The sequence below is a fragment of the Sander lucioperca genome, chromosome 15 (assembly GCF_008315115.2).
Source record: "Sander lucioperca isolate FBNREF2018 chromosome 15, SLUC_FBN_1.2, whole genome shotgun sequence".
NCBI classification, from domain to species: Eukaryota; Metazoa; Chordata; class Actinopteri; order Perciformes; family Percidae; genus Sander; species Sander lucioperca.
Window position 1 is genome coordinate 4,529,048 of NC_050187.1, and position 12,500 is coordinate 4,541,547.

At 44.7% G+C, this 12,500-nt stretch overlaps 1 protein-coding gene across 2 annotated transcripts in view; it reads right to left on the bottom strand.

The window, feature by feature from the left end:
- Window positions 1–12,500, bottom strand: part of LOC116052816 (LIM domain-binding protein 3-like) — an 89,917-nt gene that overhangs the window by 25,381 nt on the left and 52,036 nt on the right. Inside the window, exons 6-11 of one of the 2 annotated variants that reach the window (XM_035992017.1) lie at window positions 10,048–10,208; window positions 9,346–9,406; window positions 6,509–6,604; window positions 4,553–4,881; window positions 1,748–2,093; window positions 999–1,179 (exon numbers count right to left, since the gene is read on the bottom strand). In XM_035992017.1, coding sequence (XP_035847910.1) covers window positions 999–1,179; window positions 1,748–2,093; window positions 4,553–4,881; window positions 6,509–6,604; window positions 9,346–9,406; window positions 10,048–10,208 — 1,174 coding nt within the window. The remainder of the gene's footprint in view (window positions 1–998; window positions 1,180–1,747; window positions 2,094–4,552; window positions 4,882–6,508; window positions 6,605–9,345; window positions 9,407–10,047; window positions 10,209–12,500) is intronic. The other variant, XM_035992018.1, reaches the window with a different exon arrangement.

Genomic DNA, 12,500 nt, shown 5'->3' on the forward strand with positions numbered 1-12,500 from the left:
GCTAAATCAGTCGCTGTCAGTGAGAATAACCTGTCTGACACAAGTGTAGAAAATTCTGTTATTGAAAGATGAGTTGATCTTCATACTTTAATGAGTTGGATTAAGAGTAGTTCCACCAAAACAAGTTCCTTCCCGAGGCTATTTTGCAGAGGCACCGTAGCTCCGTCCAGCGCTTAGCACCGCCCAAGATGATTGTGATTGGTTTAAAGGTCCCATGGCATGAAAATTTCACTTTATGTGGTTTTTTAACATTAATATGAGCTCCCCCAGCCTGCCTATGGTCCCCCAGTGACTAGAAATGGTGATAGGTGTAAACCGAGCCCTGGGTATCCTGCTCTGCCTTTGAGAAAATGAAAGCTCAGATGGGCCAATCAGGAATCTTCCCTTTATGACGTCATAAGGGGAAAGGTTACCTCCCCTTTCTCTGCTTTGACCACCCAGAGAATTTGGCCCACCCATGAGAGAGAGAGAGACATCATGGCTTGAAAACAAGCGAAGCATGGCAGTTGGTCAAGGCCACCCCCCCTCCACCTTGCCCCTCCTCCTCCTCAATAGCATTTAAAGCTACAGACACAGAAAAAGCACCAAGGCTGAATTTCAGGAAAGAGACTTCAGATACAGTATTAGGGGACCACTAAGGCCTATATAAAAGAGACTTCAGATACAGTATTAGGGGACCACTAAGGCCTATATAAAAGAGACTTCAGATACAGTATTAGGGGACCACTAAGGCCTATATAAAGAGACTTCAGATACAGTATTAGGGGACCACTAAGGCCTATATAAAAGAGACTTCAGATACAGTATTAGGGGACCACTAAGGCTTATATAAACACATCCAAAAAGCAGCATGTCATAGGACCTTTAAAGAAATGTCAATAAACCAGAGCACGTTTTTCTCCCATCCAGGAATGCTGTGTGGACTAGCCAGACCTTCCTCCGCAGCTCTGTGGAGATATATCGATAGAGACAGAAATGACAGGTAATCTGCGTCTCACCCCCATGATCTTGGTGTTGCAGCGGGCGCAGGTCGGAGCGAAGAACTCCTCGTAGCAGTTCTCGCAGTAGACGCTGTTCTGCTCCTCCACGAAGCTGACGTCAGCCAGAGACATGTGGCAGTAGTGGCAGTTAAACTCCTCAGGGTGCCAGGAGCGGCCCAGGGCCACCAGGAAGGGGCCCCTGGAAACAGGTGAAGGCTCAGGTTACTTTATTCGTACCCGTAGGGAAATTAGTTTTGCAGCTACAAAGTGCTAGCCTCGTGAGACCGTCCTGACCTCTGGCGAGCTCCAGTTTTCCATTCGCAGATCAGTCTGGCATCTTGAGACTAGAGAAAATTTGGAGCCGTTCGCCAAACGACCGACCAATCAGCGTTGGTTTTGAGGCGGGTTTAGGTGTGAAGCAACAAGAAGCGAATGGCGGCTTCCACGGATGAGATGAGTGTAGCTATCGCGCAAGTTTTATCCAAATTAGAAAGTATTCCTTATATATCGTTGATCTGATTGGTTGATTTGGCCCGTCTATCACCAACATAGGTGGTGATAGATGGATGGTTTATCCAATCAGCTAACCAGTATTTTCGCCCCTTCCCAAAAGTTCTCCAACGGAAAGTTCCCAGATGGATATGCCGAGCAAATGAGAAGCAATCCATCTGGTGGAGTGAGGTTAACAAAGTGCAGGGCGTCAGTGACACACACAGATAATATACAAAAACCTGATGCCGCAATCAAAGAAGTGGACCGCAAATTACCTGATGACACTGTTGCAGGATCCACACAGAGGCGTGCGGCTGCTGGCGGCGAACCTCTCCGCCCTTTGGGCCACGCCCCTCGCCACAGGAGCGAAGGGGGCGGGGCTTGGTGTGGCGGGGGCAGGGCTGGGAGTGGCGGGAGCAGCGTGGGAGGGATTGGGGATGAACGGTGGGGTAGGAGGGGCGCCCCGTGGCAGCGGCTGCACCTTCACGGTGCTCGTGGTCGTCTTACTGGGGTCGAACTTGTCGGCGAAGTTGGTGTCGGACACCCAGGGAGGGCGGTTAGAGGAGGCGGGGCCAGAGGGGGCCGGCGCCGGGGCCGGGGCAGCAGCTGGAGGGGCGGGAGCTGGAGAAGGAAGGAGAGGAAAACCATTCGTTTAAAACGAATTTTAGGCCAGGGACCCGTCAGCTGAAAGAGAGACAGACCAGGGACTAGGGCTGTCAATCTTCCTCTATAATACTATTCCAATTCCATTTGTTATTTTATTCAATATTCGAATAATATTCGAATATTAAATGCTCAAATTCATCCTGTTATTAATAGTTACGATATTACACAGGCTTATGGATGGCCAATGGCACTATCAGCATGTGGTTGTTGTTCCACGTTCTGTCCACTAGAGGGACGTCTAACATTACAAAACTAACTATTTGAAAACAGGTGATCGCTTTCTTATTAACAATCAAACAGCGGGACAACATGAATGACTTTAATTTGTCAACTTTAATGTACCTTGGCTCAAGCTCGTGAATAAAATCTTTAAATCCAGACCTCTGTGTGATGTTGACCGCTCTCATATCTTTACATTTGAACGTGTCAGTTTGTCCATTAGCGCCTGGCGGACGGCTGGTAAGCCCCGCGATGAGGAGACAGGCAGAAAAAAAGGAATTCTTGCCCGTTTTTAGACAGATGGCCTAGCTTGTCAGGGTGTAACGTTGTCAGGTGTGCCCTCAGGTCGCTCTCCGCCATTTTTAGTAGTATTGTGATGATGATACCACGTGGATGGATGTATTAAGGGAACGTGTACGATTGGGATACGATTCAAAAACGTTATTGTTCATCAGACTAAACAAATGCATTTAATTTTCACATGCGTGTAGGCCAAGGCGACGAGAGAGGCAAGATTGCATATAAACATTTAAAAAATTCATAAAAAAACAATATTCGAATAGTAATTTTAGCATTCAAATAGTAGTGATTTTTTTAATATTCAAATTATATTCGAATTTCGGAATTCGTTCCAACAGCCCTACCAGGGACCCCCTACTCCCTCAGACAGCTGCTGCTCGAGTCCTCACTAAGACCAAGAAAGTGGATCACATCACTCCAGTACTGAAGTCTCTACACTGGCTTCCTGTCCCTCAAAGAATTGATTTCAAAATACTTCTGCAGGTTTATAAATCACTAAACGGTTTAGGGCCAAAATACATTTCTGATCTGCTACTACAGTATGACCCACCCTGGGACAGGTCTACTACACTATGACCCACCCAGACCTCTCAGGTGGTCTGGGACAGGTCTACTACACTATGACCCACCCAGACCTCTCAGGTGGTCTGGGACAGGTCTACTACACTATGACCCACCCAGACCTCTCAGGTGGTCTGGGACAGGTCTACTACACTATGACCCACCCAGACCTCTCAGGTGGTCTGGGACAGGTCTACTACACTATGACCCACCCAGACCTCTCAGGTCGTCTGGGACAGGTCTGCTTGTTGTCCCCAGAGTCAGAACTAAACAGGGGGAAGCAGCGTTCAGTTTTTAAGTATATAACGAGAAATTCCTATTTTATCTGCTTTTATATATTTAACTGTTTTAACTGCTCTTTAATGTTTAATTTCTTATACTGCACTGTAACTTTTATTCTCATATTTTATCTGTTTTTAATTTTTTAATGTTTATATGTAAAGCACTTTGAATTGCCCTGTTGCTGAAATAAAGCTGCCTTGCCTTGCCTTGCCTTACTACATATGTTATGAAAAATGTGTTGCATATTAAACTGGGCCTACAATAATGTGCAGGGTGGTTGAAAGCCTATATACATACCTTTTGTGGTGCATGCAATATAGCATGCAATATATTAACATAATTATTGGCATTCATATATTTATACAGGTTTTAATGTTGAACATACATCCTTAAGCTTAACTGTATCTGTGGATGTCATCAATGTTGCGTACATTTAAAAACAAATCACAAATAGGCCGATTTATGTTTGCTAATAATATATAGGAATCATGTTTATGTATATTTTCAGATGTATTAACTTTTGAACTTTTTTTTAAAGGGTAATGTGTATAGTAACTCTGAGGACCCCCTAAGTCTGTCGGGGCAGTGACAAGCGCCTCTCACTGATCTCCTTCTCCGTTTCAGCTGGTTTCAGTCACGTGACGCTGGCTCTGAACGAGAACGCGTTATGGATTAGCTAGACAGGTAGGCTAGTGCTTTCTGTCCCTCTCAGACATTATAGTCTTTCAAAACGGCGGAACGACGTGGAAGCCTCCTTGGACTTGCCCGTCCAATGTAAATACAGATAAGAAATTCTTCGCTTACGAGGATAAGTCAGATCATTGGCAGAGGTCATTTTACGCCAATGAGGACATATTTATGAATGAAGACATTGATTTTAGCTAATAAAATACTTAAAAACACTACACAGTGTACCTTTAACCAATCAGCAGCAACGTGTCTGTAAACTACTGATAATAAAAAGGTTCAACGCACCCTCGTTTCAGTCTAAATAAACACGTTGCTACATTTTCTCAGGGCTGAACGTGGCCCTGTGGTGCAGCTGTTCTCACCTGGCTGGGAGGGATAGATGCAGGCGGTGCTGACCACCTTAGGAGGTACGGAGCCAAGAGGGACCTGGATGGAGCTCTGCTGAGTGGGCCGGGCCTGCTGCGTGGGGGGCTGCTGGTACTGCTGCTGGATTGGCTGCTGGTACTGCTGCTGGATTGGCTGCTGGTACTGCTGAGGGATTGGCTGCTGGTACTGCTGAGGGATTGGCTGCTGGTACTGCTGCGGCATTGGCTGCTGGTACTGCTGCTGGTACTGCTGTGGGATTGGCTGGTACTGCTGCGTTGGCGGGGCTTGTGGAGCCTGATGCATGGCAGGAGGCTGAGCGTATTGGCTGAAGAGAGACGGGGAAATGTTGGTTCGTCACTGCTGCATGTTTCTGTACAAACAACCTGTAAAACTCACTGAGCTGGGATTCTGAAAACGATGACAAAGAGATTCAAAACCATCACGAAAAGACACAGAAACAACCATGTGATCCAGGACTTCTCCAGCCTTCCTCTGCGAGAATTTTGTTTTAGATGATCTGAAAAATTTTATGCAACTTGGTTTTTGCAATTATGTCTCACCCCCTGCCATGGATGGATTACTGAGAGGGCCCACTGGAAACTATTTTAACTGATTGTAAACATTAAAAAACACACAAAGAGACAAAACAACCACATACAGACACACAACGACTACTAGAAATACAAAATGACGGGAGTGTGCCTATGTTCCCATATTTCTAAGAATTTTTTTTTCACTGAAAATTAGGCCCTATGTTCCCACATTTCTAAGATCTTTTTTCAAAATTAGGCCCTATGTTCCCACAGTTCCCACATTTCCTTTTTGAATCAGATGTTATCCACCTAACCCTAACCCTAACCCTAACCCCTAACCCTAACCCCTAACCCTAACAAATGTTGTGGGAGGATAGGACTTAAATTGAAGGGAAATGTAGGAACACAAGACCTAATTTTGAAAATGTCCTAGAAATGTGGGAACATAGAGCTGTGGAACATAGGGCCTAATTTTAAGAAAAATCTTAGAAATGTGGGAACATAGGGCTGACCCCCAAAAGGACCATGTTTTGTATCTGTTTCAGTCTGGCGGTCTTGCCTTGATGTAGATGTACATGTCTGTGTCCTGGGGGTCTAATGTGTTTTAATCCTCCAGAATTCGCGATGGATTGTCTAAAAATGGCCTATATTTTAATCTACACAGTTGATTTCTCGCCTAAAAAGTTCCCAGAGGTGAATTTAGTGATGAATTAGCACTAGATGTTGGGATACCGGTGCTGCCAAGTTCTTACAAGTTCCAGACTGATCTCATGAAGTGATGTATGTATGACACGCCAATTTGTATGCCATTATTGGCGTGTTATCAAGACGCATACTCGCTTTTTAGCGTGTTTATCAACGCCGTTTGGCCTTCATTGACTTACATTACCTTGCGATTGCGTGTGAATTGACGCCGTAGCGAGTAGTATGAAAGGGCGAAAAGTAGGGAGGGAGTGTAGGGAGGTTGGGGATCGTGTCCCGCGTGTCATGTTTCCTAAACTCAACCGTAGCCTCATGATAACACGCCACCTGGCTTTAGAAAGTGGCATGTTTGTTTACGCTGTGACGTTGCAGATTGCTGTCCGCTGTATACAGTGTAGACATACACGCGGATAGCTCAAAATGCGTACAGATAACACGCCACTTGGCTTGAGGAAAGTGGCGTGTATGTTTACGCGAAGTCATGATGTCAGGTTGTAAGTTCTTACACGTTACCAACCGATGCATCCTTGGTAAAATGTCAGGAACATTTCCGAGTATTTTAACTGTTCTTGGCGAAAATGCAAACTTGTGCATAGAGACCGAAGTTTAGCTCCAAAAGATGATGTTTCACAAGAACAGAGAGGAACACAGATTGAGGGAGGCCCTCTTTGTGATGCAGATTAACCACCAAACGGCTGAATGAGATGTGATTGTTACCTGTGAGGGGCGGGGCCAGGTGAAGCATGGGCGGGGTCCAGCGGCTGCAGAGCGGCAGGGGCGGAGCCAGCAGAAGCTGGAGCATGCTCAGTAGGGCTAAAGCACAGGAAGCGTTAGGAGCAAGAGAGACACATTCAGAGCTGGAGTCATGAAATGTAGTTTATACATCTATATATTTACACACGCAGTCCTTACCAGCCTGCGTGTGACAATATATAAAGTATATTTAGTGTTCAGATCAGATTAGTTAAAGCAAGGAAAGAGAGAATAAGATCAAGCTTGTTATCGTCTCATGCACAAATCAAAATGCTCGATATTGCTCCGGTTGAAAATGCAATTTTTATTTTGACTTTGGTGATTCAAACGTATCCTTTAAAACCCTGAAGATAACTCACAATAACCCAAACTAACTTTCTGATGGAGGCAGAGCATCAACTCCTATGTTCTGTGAGGTTAAAGAGTGGAGTCACATTTAGTTTAAAGGTCCCATGACATGGTGCTCTTTGGCTGCTTTTATATAGGCCTTAGTGGTCCCCTAATACTGTATCTGAAGTCTCTTTATATAGGCCTTAGTGGTCCTCTAATACTGTATCTGAAGTCTCTTTTATATAGGCCTTAGTGGTCCCCTAATACTGTATCTGAAGTCTCTTTATATAGGCCTTAGTGGTCCTCTAATACTGTATCTGAAGTCTCTTTATATAGGCCTTAGTGGTCCCCTAATACTGTATCTGAAGTCTCTTTTATATAGGCCTTAGTGGTCCCCTAATACTGTATCTGAAGTCTCTTTATATAGACCTTAGTGGTCCTCTAATACTGTATCTGAAGTCTCTTTTATATAGACCTTAGTGGTCCTCTAATACTGTATCTGAAGTCTCTTTTATATAGACCTTAGTGGTCCCCTAATACTGTATCTGAAGTCTCTTTTATATAGACCTTAGTGGTCCCCTAATACTGTATCTGAAGTATCTTTTATATAGACCTTAGTGGTCCTCTAATACTGTATCTGAAGTATCTTTTATATAGACCTTAGTGGTCCTCTAATACTGTATCTGAAGTCTCTTTATATAGACCTTAGTGGTCCCCTAATACTGTATCTGAAGTCTCTTTCCTGAAATTCAGCCGTGGTGCAGAATTATAGCCACTAGAGCCAGTCCCACAATGAGCTTTCATTTTCTCAAAGGCAGAGCAGGATACCCAGGGCTCGGTTTACACCTATCACCATTTCTATTATGTCGACCAAACTAATTGAGAAAGCTAGACACGTGCAATAATACAGTCAAAGATATTTGACTTTTTCGATGAAATAAAAGCATGTTAATGAACTAAACATGTCTGGCCTTTGATGTTATTCTTATTTTCCAGTCTGGCTCGTAACGAGGTTGAGGTTGACACCGCTGGTCTAAGTGATGTGTGCACAGATGTTCAGATCAGACGACTTTAGTATTTCAAGAATTCATTAAATGGAACATATTTCTTTGTATTTTATTTCTTCTTCAGTGAGTCACGTCTGAGCTGATTCCTTCAGGATGACTTAGAGACAGAAAGGAAAGACAGCCTCAGTCTCTTTACTGGCGGATAACAGGCTCCGACTGATTCATGTTGAGTCATCGCGTGGTGGATACGGGCTGACGGGAGGACGGAGGGGGCAGCAGGGATCGATTGTGCATAATGGAGGTATGATTCAATAAGTGTGCGGAGCAGAGAAAGCTCCATCCATCAGTGCTCGGGGCGGAGGTTAAAAGCCTTGTCCGTCGTCTCAGAGAAGCAGCAGATCTCCAGCGTCTGAAACACAGCGCTGCATCTCACCATTATATTCATATTTATACCATGGTCTGGGTGAATACTTGATTCTGATTGGCTGCAGGGTGTTCATTAGGAGTTCTGGTGAAAATGTGAATCTGTTATTTCCAACAGTTCAGTGCCTCGTGCTTCGGACACCACAGTCTCTTTTCTTTATATATTTATCATTATTATTATAAGGGTAGAAGTATGAATGGACATAACCGGGTAAAGGTATTTTACACCACTGCTGTATTTCAAAATAAGAGTGTGTGTGTCTGTGTGTGTGTGTGTGTGTGTGTGCGTCTGTGTGTGTGTGTGTGTATGTGTGCGTCTGTGTGTGTGTGTGCGTCTGTGTGTGTCTGTGCATTTGTGTGTGTATGCGTGCGTGTGCGTCTGTGTGTGTGCGTCTGTGTGAGTGTGTGTGTCTGTGGGTGTGTGTGCGCGTCTGTGTGTGTGTCTGTGTGTGTGTGTGTGTGTGCGTCTGTGTGTGTGTGTGTGTGTGTGTGTGCGTGCGTGTGCGTCTGTGTGTGCGTGTGTACGTCTGTGTTTGTGTGTGTGTGTGTGTGTGTCCGTGTGAGTGTGTGTGTGTCTGTGTGTGCGCGTCTGTGTGTGTATGTGTGCGTCTGTGTGTGTGTGTGTGTGTGTGTATGTGTGCGTGTGTGTGTACGTGTGTCTGTGCATTTGTGTGTGTATGTGTGTGTGTGTGTGTGCGTCTGTGTATGTGTGTGTGTGTGTGTGTGTGCATCTATGTGTGTGTATGTGTGTGTGTGTGTGCGTCTGTGTATGTGTATGTGTGTGTGTGTGCGTCTGTGTGTGTGTGCGTCTGTGTGTGTGTGTGTGTGTGTGTGTGTGTTTATGCGTCTGTGTGTAAAGGTATTTTACACCGCTGCTGTATTTCAAAATAAGAGTCTAAAAGAAGGCCACGATGAGTTAACCTGAAAGTTCGTTATTATGTTAAGATACGGGGACCTTTAGGGGAGGTGAGGGGCGAGGTGTTGGGGGCGGAGCACAGTGGACTGGTGAGCAGCTGGGGGGGTCAGCAGCTGTCTGCGTACCTGCTCCTCCTCACAGCTGCCTCCTCCTCCTCCTCCTCCTCCTCCTCCTCCTCCCCTGGTACTGCAGACAGAAGACACAGCGGAGAGCAGACGTCAGTCAGCGTCCTCCGTTTACAGTGAACACGTTGTGAGGCAGGTGAGTCAGCTTTAAAGGAACACGCCAACTTATTGGGACTTTAGCTTATTCACCGTAACCCCCAGAGTTAGACAAGTCCATACATACCCTTCTCATGTCCGTGCGTGTTGTAACGCTGTCTGACGGTTCCACTGGTAGCTTAGCCTAGCACAGAACCTGCAGGTAACTGGTTCCAACTAGCCTAGCTTAGCACAGATCCTGGAGGTAACTGGTTCCAACTAGCCTACTGCTCCGAATAAGTGACAAAATAACGCCAACATGTTCCTATTTACATGTTTACATGTGTTGTGATTTGTAGAGTCACAGCGTGTACAAAAAACAACGTAACATGAGACACAGCCATCTTCTAACCGTATACAAACTGGGAACTATATTCTCAGAAAGGCTTGCTGCAAAGCAAATCACTCCGCCCAAGTAGCAGAGTAGCAGAGCTTCGCCTTCTGAGAATATAGTTCCCAGTTTATTTACGGTTAGCAAGGATCGTGCAGGCAGCACAGATCGTGTACCGACACCATATACTGAAATAGTAAAGTACTTAACAATAATAAAATGAAGCAGGAACTCACAGGCCTGTGTTCTGGTCGCATGGGCCAGGACTCTGAAGGACTTGGACTGCAGGTTGGCTGCAGAGCTTCGGCGCCCCCATTCGCTCAGGTCCTGGTCCTTCTCCGCACTCTGGACGGCCTGATAGACCGGGGACGCGCTGTCTACAAGAGTGTTTCTAAAGGCCCAGACACACAGACCAGACGGCCGACCGTCGGCAGAAAAGGCAGTTGGACTGATCAGTCTCCCCGAGTTGGTCTAAAATCCTAGCCTCGTGAGACCGTCCTGATCTGGCGAGCTCCAGTTTTCCACTCGCAGATCAGTCTGGCATCTTGAGACTAGAGAAAATTTGGAGCCGTTCGCCAAACGACCGACCAATCAGCGTTGGTTTTGAGGCGGGTTTAGGTGTGACGCAACGAGAAGCGACTGGTGGCTTCCACGGATGAGATGAGCGTAGCTATTGCGCAAGTTTTAACCAAATTAGAAAGTATTCCTTCATTGAAAGAAGACTGGTTTCGGCAAGAGTTTGATATATTGTTGATCTGATTGGTTGATTTGGCCAGTCTATCACCAACATAGGTGGTGATAGACAGATGGTTTATCCAATCAGCTAACCAGGATTTTCGCCCCTTCCCAAAAAGTTCTCCAACGGAAAGTTCCCAGATGGATACGCCGAGCAAATCCATCAGGCGGAGTCAGGTTACTAAAAAGTTCCTCAGAACACCGAAGAGACGAGACGTAATACGTCTCCATAACAGCAGGCGGCGCTAATCTGGATTGTCGCCCAAAAATGAAAATCGGCAGCTGATTGGACAAACACGTCACGTGGGTCTGGTTTCTCCGGAAATTCAAAGCCAGACTGTCATGGCGGCTCGTTCAGAACACGATCTCATATTGGACTAAAATAGTTCACCGAAACGTGTTTCTGAAAACATTTGAAGAGAGAAATAGGCCGTGCAGTTGCTGAATCTGTCTTCATTTCAGATCAACAAAGGTCAGTTTAAAAGATTTTCGGCAGATTTTGAGAGACTCTAGTCACGCTCATTTCCGGGTTAGCTCTCCACCAATCAGATGGGTCGTTTGAGTTTGGATTGATCTGAACGAAATGGTACAAAGAAAAGGAAAGCAATATTGTGCTGGTGTTGATTTGATTTCACTTGACATTGAAATGAAAACAAAGATGAAAATAGATGCAAATGAGAGAAAGTTAAAGGGGCATTTTAGGTTATTTTCAACTCTATGTCCCCATGTTTTTGTGTCTAAATGACTAATGTGAACAACAATCTTTGAAGTTGGTCCAGTGTTGAGCGAGAATGCTGTAACCAGCAGCCGTGAACCGGGCTGTAATGTAACCCTACAGGACAGATGTTCAGCAGCAGTCAGCGTCCACTAAAAGTTCTGTTGTTGCCGCTGACAGACTCAGATTATTATTCTAAGTGTCTGACAACATTATGAAAGGATCCCTACAGAGATAGACCTTTTAGCTAAAGAGTAAGATCCTTTTAGTTTAACATGAAACAGCCCTGAAATCACCATCACCAAACCCACCAGACTCCATGTAAATAATCACTACTTGTAGGGTGTATAGAGCCAGCATATCTCCACCAGACTCCATGTAAATAATCAGGACTTTTAGCGTGTATAGAGCCAGCATATTTCCACCAGACTCCATGTAAATAATCAGGACTTTTAGCGTGTATAGAGCCAGCATATTTCCACCAGACTCCATGTAAATAATCACTACTTTTAGCGTGTATAGAGCCATCATATTTCCACCAGACTCCATGTAAATAATCAGGACTTTTAGCGTGTATAGAGCCAGCATATCTCCACATGTAAATGGGTGAATTAAGGGGTTATTTCAACCAAACCAGAGTGGTGATTGTTGGAACAGTGGAAAGATGAACCAAGACGGCTTTTGATAGTTTTATTTAGTTTCTGTCCACTTTGAATGAAGTGTGTTTAACTATGATAAAAGTACTTATTATTTACATGGAGTCTGGTGGAGTTTGGTGATGTTGATTTCGGGGCTGTTTCATGTTAAACTCAAAGGATCTTACTCTTTAACTAAAAGGTCTATCTCTGTAGGGATCCTTTCATAATGTTGTCAGACACTTAGAATAATAATCTGAGTCTGTCAGCGGCAACAACAGAACTTTTAGTGGACGCTGACTGACGGTGCGCTCACCAACTTTAGCTTGTTTCTTGTGTGATACTGCACCAATTAAAAACAATGTTGTTCCCATCATTCACTTACATACATGGGAAAATAGGGTCCAAGTTGTAAATACAAAAAGTTACCCTTTAAATGATTTAAAATTCCCAAAACAGCCAAACGTTAAATACAACATATTGTAATGTGTTTCAGGGTTAGATGTTTGTTAGTTAGACACAGAATAAACCGATATAATCCACCGAAAGCAGGAGAAAAGGGCTCCGAACATTCAGGTTTTTATCCAGCCTGACTTCCTTTGCT